This window comes from Diceros bicornis, chromosome 15 (assembly GCF_020826845.1).
Source record: "Diceros bicornis minor isolate mBicDic1 chromosome 15, mDicBic1.mat.cur, whole genome shotgun sequence".
In the NCBI taxonomy this organism is placed as follows: domain Eukaryota; kingdom Metazoa; phylum Chordata; class Mammalia; order Perissodactyla; family Rhinocerotidae; genus Diceros; species Diceros bicornis.
Genome location: NC_080754.1, coordinates 11,904,868 through 11,916,517, shown reverse-complemented (window position 1 = coordinate 11,916,517; position 11,650 = coordinate 11,904,868). Strand labels below are relative to the sequence as shown.

The following is an 11,650-nucleotide window of genomic DNA, read 5'->3' as shown; positions in this document are numbered from 1 at the left end:
AAGAAGAGATTTCTGCTCTCAGTTCTGCTCTTATATTGTGAGAAAAACAATAAATTAACAACTGAATTTCAGATAATGGGGAAAACGGTATCTGTGTGGGGAAGAGGTCTATTTTCATCATGGTAGTCAAGTAAAGTTACTCTGAGGTCACATTTGAGCAGAGAACTGAAAGGAGAGAGAGTGAGAGTGAAACAAGCACTCTAAGGAAAGAGTGCTCCACCATGTGGAGAGTACCTAAGGTAGGATCTTGATGTGGCTGAAAATCAGCAAGAACCAGTTCCATTCCTCATTTTCAGCGAGAAGCTCCAATTCCCCCAGCTTGCAATGAGCAAACTCTTACAATAGCACTTGCCTGTATGATTCATTTGGCATTGAATGTATGTTGCTTTATAATACTAGCTATCTTTGAGAAACTGAGACGCCTGTGCTTAAGACTCAGCTCCTTCAGGCCAGGGACCTTGTCTTGTACTTGATATATCCAAGACCAAAAATAGTACTCTCATGTAACAAGCATTCAATAAACACTCATGACGATCATGATCTGATGTAATGATCTGTGCTGTTTTTAGGCCTTCAAGGAGAATATCAACTCTTGACTAATGATGGAGTTGGATAGAGGGTAGTGAAACGTGCTTGCTGTTTAAAAAATACATATCCAATAAATATATGTTGGTTTTGAACTTCTGTTTAGGTTTACTTTGTAATGATCTGATAATGCTGTAAATATATTCATAATTTATTAAAACAATCCACTCTTCTTAATTGAAATTACAATTAAAATGCTTCACCTTTAGTTGCTGAGGAACGGCTTTTGTCTAGGCCTTTAAAATTAAAACAAAGCCTTTCTTGGACTAAAATAATGCAAACTTCATAACTGCAGCTTGTGATTAGCCTTTCTTTTTGTCATATAATAGTGTTTCAAGGGAGAAGTCAAGGCCCATACTAGTTTCCTACACCATTGCTATTTCCTCTGAGTTGACGTAGTACACTGACAGAGAAATTATTCACACTGCAGAAGTATATTATTGCAATACTGTAATCCCAATAGTGGTTGTAAAGTTTCATGGTTTAATAAAATGATACAACCCTGGAGATATGTTCTAAATGAACACCAATATGATGTTAGAAATTGAAAGGCAAAACATCTGTACTTTGCCTTTTAAAAGTATTGATCAGATACCATCAACCACGAAGTAAGAATACTGTAATTTTGGCTTTATTCTGTTAGAATACCCTGTGATAAGACTATTCTAAACTTATTTTACTTATGCATTTACCCAAACAAACAACCTGGTGATTTTCAAGCATTCAGTTTCATTTGTTTTTGTGTGTGTGTGTGTGTGAGGAGATCAGCCCTGTGCTAACATCCGCCAATCCTCCTCTTTTTTTGCTGAGGAAGACTAGCCCTGGGCTAACATCCGTGCCCATCTTCCTCCACTTTATATGGGACGCCGCCACAGCATGGCTTGCCAAGCAGTGTCTTGGTGCACGCCCAGGATCCGATACAGCAAACCCCAGGCCGCCACAGCGGAGCACGCGCACTTAACCGCTTGCGCCACCAGGCCGGCCCCCATTTGTTTTTTTAAAAAGGCAGTATGGTGTTACAGAGAGAACACTGAATTTGATGTCAGGAATCTAGATTGGAATCATGGCCCTACTACTTAATAGTTGTGTGACCTTGGGTAAATCATTCCCTCAGTATTCTTGTCTCCCAAATGGAAATGACATCTTTCCTACACACCTTCAAAACTTTCAGTCTCCTAGATCATTGTCAGTTATTCAACCTTGCTAGGCAGTATTAAGGATTATTAAAGTTCATCTTGTTCAAATGGATCAATCAAATGCCAGGGGGGTGTGGTATTTTAATGCAATAAATTTACTGCTCAAAATTCTGAGGCTATGTGAAACTGGAAATGAATGGTCATATTCTCTCCTTCCTTCATTTTTTTTTTTTTTTGGTGAGGAAGATCAGCCCTGAGCTAACATCTGCCAATCCTCCTCTTTTTGCTGAGGAAGACTGGCCCTGGGCTAACATCCATGCCCATCTTCCTCCACTTTATATGGGACGCCACCACAGCATGGCTTGACAAGCGGTGCGTCTGCGCGCCCGGGATCCGAACCGGCAAACCCCAGGCTGCTGCAGCAGAGTGCGTGCACTTAACCGCTTGCACCACTGGGCTGGCCCCCCTTCATTTTTTTTTTTTTTGTAGAGAATTTTTTTTATCCAGGTATGACATATTGTATTAGTTTCAGGTGTACAACATAAAAATTTGATATTTGTATATATTGTGAAATGATCACCAGAGTAATTCTAGTTTACATCCATTACTATATATAGTTACAAGTTTTTTTTCTTGTGATGAGAACTTTTAAGATCTCTTAGCAACTTCCAAATATGCAATACAGTATTATTACCTATAGTCTCATGCTATATATTATATCCCCCATGACTTATTTTGTAACTGGAAATTTGTATCTTTTGACCCTTTTCACTCATTTAGACCATCCCCAACCCCCTGCCTCTGGTAACCACCAATAACCAGTTCTCTGTATCTATGAACTTTTTTTTTAGATTCCACATATAAGTGAGATCATACACTATTTGTCTTTGTCTGACTTATTTTGCTTGACATAATGTCCTCAAGGTCCATCCATGTTGTCACAAATGGTAAGATTTTACTCTTTTTTTGAGTGAAAAATATTCTATTGTACAAATATATATACCACATTTTCCTTATCCATTCATCTGTCAGTGGACACTTAGGTTGTTTCCATGTCTTGGCTATTGTAAATAATCCTGCAATGAACATTGGGGTGCATATATCTTTTTCAATTAGTGTTTTCATTTTCTTTGAATAAATACCCAGGAGTGGAATTGCTGGATCATATAGCAGTTCTATTTTTTACTTTTTCGAGGAATCTCCATACTGTTTTCCATACAGGCTACACCAATTTACATTCCCACCAACAGTACACGAGGGTTCCCTTTTCTCCATATCCATGCCAACACTTGTTATTTCTTGTCTTTTTGATGATAGCCATTTTCACTGGTGTGAGGTGATATCTCATTGTGGTTTTGATCTGCATTTCCTGACGATTAGTGATGTTGAGCATCTTTTCATGTACCTGTTGGCCACCTGTATGTGTTCTTTGAAAAATGTGTATTCAGATCCTCTGCCCATTTTTTAATTGTTTTTTTTCTATTGTGTTGTATGAGTTCTTTATACATTTTTGATATTAGCCCCTTATCAGATATATGAGTTGCAAATATTTTTTTCATTCAGTAGGTTGCTGGTTAATTTTTTTGACGGTGTTCTTTGCTGTGCAGAAGCTTTTTAGTTTCATGTAGTCCCACGTTTATTTTTGCTTTTGTTGCCTTTGCTTTTGGTGTCAGGTCCAAAAAATCATTGCCGAGACTGATGTCAAGGAGCTTACGATCTATGTTTTCTTCTAGGAGTTTTACGGTTTCAAGTCTTACATTCAAATCTTTAATACATTTTGAGTTAATTTTTGTGTTTGGTTTAAGATAGTGGTCGGTTTTTTGTGAAAGATAAATTATTCTGTTTAAAAAAAAAAAAAAAAGTGGGCTCTGGGAACAAAGGGTTAATCCATTTGGGCCTTCAGTGTCCTGGTGGTGGGTTTGTCCTTCTCAATGATGTGACACTGACTCCTATGCCTGACACTGCATCCTGGTCCACAACATTCAGCATGGCTTGCAAGATGGTTTCAAACAGGTGTCCATGCTGGGCTCCCAGAGGGACTCACACACCCCATACATCTGTTCAGCTGACCACAAAGTTGTCAGTCACCAAGGGGCCGCTGATGAGGTCTAGAGAGTAAACGAAGGGCTTAAAGGTCTTCGGGTCCAACCCAGCAACAACTGGCTCAGAGTAGCAGGGGCCAAACCGTTTCTTGTACAAGAGGTTGGCCACCATGCTCACGAGGGTCTAAGGCTTGATCTGCCAACCTTCCTTCAGCTTATACAGGTTCAGCTGGAACTTGAGGTGCTGGGCAACAGTCTGCACGTTGTTGGCGAGCCCAGTCAGGCTGATGTACAGCCAGTCGCCCATGGGAAAGATCTGGAAGTCTGTGGTCACCATCTGGGCCTTGAAGTAGGACTAATGGTTATATTTTCTCCTTCATTTTAACAAGGGTAGTTGAAGAATAAAAAATCTTTAAGATTTTATCATCAATGAGTAAATTCAAACAGGTTGAATGACTAATGGAAGGTTTGCTACTTTGGGAATGAAGACTAATAAATGTTCATTTAACAGTAATAACTCTGTCAGGCAAGTAGTCTTTTCCTCATTTTACAGAAGAGGATTTGGTTGAGAAAAGTTAAGTAATTTTTTTCATGATCACACAACATGTCAGAGATGGAATTCAAAAATTCAAACCTAGATCTGCCTGAGAAAGCCACTTTCTACTACATCAATGGTTTTCAAACTTTAGCGTGCTTCACAACACCTGGAGTGCTCATTCCAAGCGCAGATTCCTAGACGGCCTCTTGGAATACACATTTTTATAAATACACTGGGTAAACGTGATGTGGCCCAGCATCCATACTTAAGAACAAGAGCCCATTAGCTCTGAAAACTGCCTACTCAAGAAAATCAGAAACCATATATCTTTACAATAAATTAGTATTCACTTGTTACTTTTATCTCGCTATTAACCAGACAGTCCCCAGCTACTGTAGCCCTGGAATTCTTACCTGAGGCTATGTGATAAGGTACTCCAGGAGCATTTTCTAAGTGCAGAGCATTCTTGCTAAATCTGAATCTCGTAAAAAAATAAGCCTACTTTCCCTGAATTAACCATAAGATATAATTCATCACCCAGACTGGGACACTGTTCAGAGTGAAAGGGGCTGTATTAATAATTATGTCAAGACAACAGGCATTAATTGGAACCATCCTAAGCAAACCAAGGCATATGAGGGAAACGTCAGTCAAACTTTTCTCATCATGTCCTACAACTATAATGTATTTTTATACACTCAATACCATGTTCCTAGTCCAAAACAATCAGTAAGGTTTACCATCTGTTTCATTTATTTTGAAGATTATTTAAAAGGAAGAAAAAACTACTTTTCTTGTGTGCACAAAGCCAATCCAAAATGGGAATGCAGCTGTGAAATACTGGAAGAGAACCCCAGCTAAGGGAAAGAAGATCTGCATTCAGATCCCAGAACGCCACTTGGTAGCTACGACCTCAAATTATTTCCCTCTTACTTGAGCCTCAGTTTCATCATCTGTAAAATAAGGAGGATAATATCCACTTCAGAGTTATTAGTGGGTCAAATGAAGTAACAGACACATTTGAAGGTGTCCCATAAAAGCTGGAAAACGTTAAACACATGGACAATAAATATGAAGGAAAACATTACAAGGCATACCCTCAGACAGCAGCTGCAGTGATATTACTGGATACTTAATCTTTGTTTCTGATGTAAATATTGCCACTTCCCTCACTGGATTTCTAGGCAAGATGGTGTTCTGGATCCCTCAGCAGCCACAGGCATGACAGTTATCACTGTCCATCGTAGAAGGACCCCCACAGTTGTCTTTACTGTTAAATTATACGTCAAAAGGAAAAAAACTATCTCATCACCTTCAGCATCTGCAGAACCGGACACGACTTTCAAGAGCACGGTCATACTACACTCTCACTATCTATCAGCTATCATGTTAAGCCCTCCAGCCCCATCCTTGGAACCAAGAATAGCAGACCAGTACCAAGACAATTTTGCAGCATGAGTTTGTGGAGAAAGTACGTGACCGAGCGTCAGGACACTTCAAGTATTAGGACTCGCTCAGCCACTTTCTAGTCACATGATCTTGGGTGAGATGTACTTATAAAATGAGGGGACAGACTAGAGGATCATTAAGGACCCTATAAGCTCTGACATTCTATGATTCCAAGACATCCTTGGCATTTTACGAGACTGGATGACTGCCTTCTTCTTGGGTATTTTCGTATCCTTTCTCATAACAGAAAAAAAACTTAAGCACAATTAAATAGAAATAAATGTTCCAAACAGATTTAAAGTAGCTTCAGGATACATTTAAACCAATATAAACAGATAAAATAGGTGTTCAATTAAGAAACATTTATTTGTTCCCACATGAAAGTGGAATTGCATTTGTAAACATAGACTAAGAAACATTTGTTTTACAAGGTAATTTGCTACCTGAACACGACCATGACCTTCACGTGTTAGATAAGATGATTATTACAGGCTTTATAAGTTCTGAATTTTACAATTCCAAGGCATTCTTGGCATTTTACGTGTCTAGATGACTGCCTTCACTTTGGGCTATTTTCCTTCACATTTTCCAATATAATCTCATTACAGAAGAAAACATTTAGCATACAATTACAGAAATAGTGGTTTTTAAATAGAGATTTAAAGTAACTTCAAGATACATTTACACTGAAATATATATAAAATAGTTGCTGAGTCAGGAAACACTTATTCACAGTCTCAACTTCATTAATTTATGGAAAAGAATAAGAACTAAGTAACATTTTTCTTATAAGGTAAGTGAATTCTTTTAATCTTGTAACTAGAGACATGTACAACACTTACAGCATTTACACAATACTATTTTCAAAATAGGTTTTTGACCTCTAAGAATAAAAGTTCTCAGTGACAAGCTTTAGATATGCAACTTAGCCCAGTGGGTATCAACTTTGTCATAAGACGCAACTACACACAAATAGTCCCAGACACATCCTAGCATGAGACAGTGAAATTAGAAACTTTTAAGGCAGAGAAAAAATCCCTCCAAAGTGTAAATGATTATGGTCCAAAAAGGATGTTTACAAATGAACATAAGATCTCAATTATGCAACTGAGCAAGTGATTTAATTTGCACATTAACTCCTTTTCTTACCACTTTCCTGATTTCTGATTCTGGAAATATTTATGCTGCACCTACTGTGCAAGACATTGGGAACACAAAGAAGGATCTGACATGGTCCCAGTGCTATGTTGGTTAATGTTAAACAACCAGTTCTTAAGGGGAAGAGAAGCCCTTACTTACAGCATTTACCAATTTCTATGGTGTAAATACTCCTACTATGGCATATTTCAAACTACCAAGAATTTGAGAACTGACTCACAAAATTTCCAAAACTTTAACAATCATCTCTCATAAGCCATTATAAGCCAGCTCTAACATGCCACAAGCATGGTTCCCACCCTTAAATATCTAGCTCATAATCTCTTCATGAGTACATATTTTAGAGGATAGAAAAGAATGGGGAAGATAGAGATAAAATTTAAATAATTCAATTATATTTTTTGCAAGCAATTTTAAAAATTGAAAGGAACATTAAAATCTGTGGAATCTTCCTACACTTCTCGTTTACTATTTTACTTTTTCTCTTGGTTAAATTTATATCAGGAAGTTAAAATGTAGTATATTTGGGGGGAAGTAAAGGATGAGTGGAATAAGAAGGAAAAAAGATAAGAAGCAACATCCTAAGATATATGCTAATAGTTATGTTTACACTGGGAGAAAATACCTACTAGACAAGGGCAAATATAATGTAACTTTTATAATTCCATCTTCTTTAAGCCCTTTCAGTTCAGTTCACAGTCCTAAAGATTTGTCCTGTCCTCTTTGGCTGCAGCTTTGATGAGATTAGCTAGCTGCTTCTGCACAATACTCAAGAGCATACTGCTTCACACCACTCACACCATCAGCTCATAACAAAAAGCAAAACTAAGTGCTGGAGTCTGAACCCTGAACTTCCTTTGCACAGTCACCTCTTTGTATCAGATCTTGGGCAAGTGCCGGTTGGGGTGACCAAGAAATTCTTCTGGTAGCAAAACGTGGAGTCTGCAGGTTGGGCAGGTCCCCTGCTGCATCAACCAAGGTCTAATGCACTATGGAGCAAAAAGATTCTTGTGAGTCTCGTAGATTTAGCCTAGAAGAGGCAGCTGTTATTCTGTACATCAGAGCTATCAACCGACATGTCTTCTGGTGGCTCTTAAAGCCTTATCTGGTGGATCGCCAAGCCAACTGCTGTAATCATGGCACCTTCTTTGTGGTTTGCTGAGCAATACAGCTGCTAACAGAACACCAGACAGTTTATTCTATTTGGATCCTTCCCCCAACTCCAATTTTCAGGATGACTAGCAGTTCTTCCTAACAAAGAGGTTCAGGAGACCTGCTCTATTTTTTTTCTCTAGTTTGTTTTATTATATATTGTTCTCATTCATAATCCAGAAAATGTCATAACTAAACATACAAAAAAGTTACCAATACCTTGTATATCAAGTGCTTATAGTGTTCTGAAATTAAAATTCCTAGATGACAGATATACTTTTAAGATTGCTATTTCTTTGGTAACATTGGGAGTACTCTTTGTCTATGAACTATCTGTTAAGTCATTGCTTGAATACTGACTCTCCAAAAATAAATCATTTTTACCTGTATGAATAATGGAGAGCCAGGTCAGATAAGAGTGGATTAAGAACAGGCAGAGAGGGGCCAGCCCTGGGGCTTGGCGGTTGAGTGTGCATGCTCCATTACTGGCGGCCCGGGTTCGGATCCTGGGTGCGCACCGACGCACCATTCGTCGGGCCATGCTGAGGCGGCATCCCACATACAGCAACTAGAAGGATGTGCAACTATGACATACAACTATCTACTGGGGCTTTGGGGAGAAAAAGGGAAAAAAAAAAAGGAGGAGGATTGGCAATAGATGTTAGCCTAGGGCCGGTCTTCCTCAGCAAAAAAGAGGAGGATTGGCATGGATGTTAGCTCAGGGCTGATCTTCCTCACCAAAAAAAAAAAAAAAAAAAAAAGAATAGGCAGAGAATTAAGAGGATTAAGAATATAAGGACTGCTAACACTAACCCTAAAAAGTTACCTGAATGAATTACCTGCTTTCTATTCAATGAGCAACCGCAAAGAATAAAATAAGTTTCATGAAGCATTTATTTTCTAAATGGATAGGACTTTAAAAACTTCAAACGGGAAAATGAAGTGGCTAAGTATCTTTCCTGGAGATCTTTTGGGATTAGCCATTCTATGTGTATCTCTTCACATCAGAGCAGAATCAAAATATAATTCTGTACCAGGTATGACATATCTTTGAAATAATTTACACATAAGGCTTGAATGAGCTGACTATTGTTCACTTCCCTGAGAAGCCTTTCTTGTGAAAGACTATCTTTTCCTGTGTCAAATTACATCTTTGCAACAGAAGACTTGGGTTATAAACTGTATGTCAATAGCACTTGCACAGCAGCAACACCAGGAGTTAATCTATGTAAATGCCAAGAATCAACAAAAGATATGCCAGCCTCACATTTTTCTAACATCAAAACTCAAGCCTGAGCATCTTCAAAAGCAAATATAGGAGCCTGGACAGAGTGTTAAGGTAAGTTCTATGCTTCATAACGGTAGGGGGCCATCATTAGGTGTGGACAAAGGACACTAAGTGTTATTTATAGCACGTCAAGGTGAAGAGGCACTGCTGCTAAACTGCCATATCACTCAACATTCCTCCTAGTTCTATTCAAGAGAACTGCCTATTCTGTACCATTTAAATCTCATCATTGTCCCCTTTTCCTGTAAGGCGTATGAAGATCCAAGAAAGCGCAGTGCAATCTGTGGCTAGGTACGGGGAAAGAGGTGTAAATGTTTGTGTGTGGTGCCCCAAAAACCCAGAGTTATATTCAGTGGAATTCATGACACAGCAATGCATGATGATGCACGTGCATGATTTCAAGTAAAGTAGTATGAATCTTGCTCAGTTGATTAATGGTAAAATATTAAAAAGAGAAGTTTAAAGGGTTACCTGAGAGTGGAATTTGTGAGCACAAGGCAAAACTGAGAGGTTTTCTGGAGAGAGATTCTCATGACAGATCACACAGGGCTCCTCTTCCTCCTCCTCATCATCCTAGGGAAAATATATATAAGGTTAGGTTCAGCTCATTTCTTTCTCCCAAATTTAAGAGTATTTAGAATCAACAGTCTCAGTCTCACCAAATTATTGGCTCCTTCCCACGTGGCAGGACCTTGTGAATTGAGGGGCCTCCAGGCTGGTTTTGGGGGCTGGGCAGCATTAGACTGTGGCGGAGTATGGCTGGGTGAAACACAATCACCATTTGGCATTGATTTTCCTTGACTCTGAAAGTAAAAATATTAAACTTATTTTTTTTACAATTGTTCTAAAACAGGAGGAACTAATAGAATAGGACAGAATGAGGTATAGTGAGAATTAGCAAAAGGGTAAAGGTCAATTAGATTCATAAGAAACCTTGACACAATAAGTTGGCAATATTATTTATATACTAAGAGCCAAGTAAAGACAAAAACAACTCTATATACTCTTTAATTAAAACAAGTCTTTGCAGAAAACTAGCAAAAATGTCTTCCTTTAGAATTATTCAAAGTAATCTAGAATAAATTTCAACAGGGTCAGTTTTATTCTAGAATTATCAGGTGGTATTTTCAAAAAGACTTCCTGTACCATTTGTCAAGTTGAAGTTGAATTGTTTACTGTTAATAAATGATTTAATATGATTATAGGGTATTGATTTTTTGAACACGTTATAGAGATAATTAAGACAGCTAACTGCTAGAGATAAAGGCAGAGAGATACCAGGTTTTTTGCTTTTTTTTACCTGTGGTCTCTTGGGGTCAATAAGTTGGGAAATCTTGTAAACAATTTCATCAAATGTCAGTCCAGATAAGGACTTCCCATGAGCATCCTTTAATTGCCGTAAGAAATCTGTAAGCTCCTTTCTGGAAGAGATCAAGAAAAGAGCAGTGGTGATTTGATTTTCCCTACTGCCTTCAGGATGTGCCTTCCAAATGAGATTTAAAATCCCATCATATGATCGACACGTAGCATACAGATGTGACCCTTTAGACTGTCGATCTAAAAAAGTGATCACAGGTCCATCTGCATTTATCTTAAACCAAAATGAAAACTCCTAACGTCTTCATTAATGATATTTAATGTGTTCATCAGTGATAAGGTTTAATATTTATTTTCTTTCCAAAAAGAGACTTCAACTGTTTTTGAAAGCTCACTGTGTGAAAACTGAGTTTGTTAGCTACTTATTTATGTATTGAGGTCTTTATATCATCTCTCTCAAGGCTCTCTTACTCCGTACTAAAATACTCCTTTTTAACTATGTTACTATCAGTGTCTCTCTCCTCTATCAGTGTTAACAGTTTTACTTTTGTAAAACTCATAAACAGAAAACAAAGATCAAACAGAACAGGAAAGCAAAGATTAAAAGACACATTAATTATGTAACAAAAAAACCTAGGAATATTTTCATCTATATGTGCTTTTCAATTCCCATGGTTCACTGATCCAAAGCCTGCATATACATTTTTGGTAGGATAGGGCAGGAGGAAACATTTTCCTTTCCCAAATGAAGTGTTATGTCATCAGCCTTATAAAACTACCTTTGATTTACTATTTATTCATTTTATACATATAGAACTGTACTATAGTTCTATTTTCACTATCTATTCACTATTATATTTATAGAACCATAATCTAATCCTGAAGCATAACAGTATGTACATTAAATAAAAGTGGTCAAATATAAATATTTCAAAAATGAATATAAAAATATTAATTTGGTCTCCAAATGAAAATACTAGTGAAA

At 37.7% G+C, this 11,650-nt stretch overlaps 1 protein-coding gene and 1 pseudogene across 2 annotated transcripts in view; both read right to left on the bottom strand.

Annotated features, from left to right (window-relative positions):
• Positions 1-2,023: 2,023 nt before the first annotated feature.
• On the bottom strand, positions 2,024-5,659 carry LOC131415066 (proteasome subunit beta type-3-like; annotated as a pseudogene).
• Positions 5,660-6,097: 438 nt separating this feature from the next.
• The window catches only part of DZIP3 (DAZ interacting zinc finger protein 3), a 98,064-nt gene continuing 92,511 nt past the window's right edge, over positions 6,098-11,650 (bottom strand). The window contains exons 29-32 of one of the 2 annotated variants that reach the window (XM_058555748.1): positions 10,649-10,769; positions 10,008-10,151; positions 9,820-9,921; positions 6,098-7,897 (exon numbers count right to left, since the gene is read on the bottom strand). In XM_058555748.1, the coding sequence (XP_058411731.1) occupies positions 7,787-7,897; positions 9,820-9,921; positions 10,008-10,151; positions 10,649-10,769 (478 nt within the window). In that variant the 3' untranslated portion in view covers positions 6,098-7,786. Of the gene's footprint in view, positions 7,898-9,819; positions 9,922-10,007; positions 10,152-10,648; positions 10,770-11,650 lie in introns of those variants that run through there. The other variant, XM_058555749.1, reaches the window with a different exon arrangement.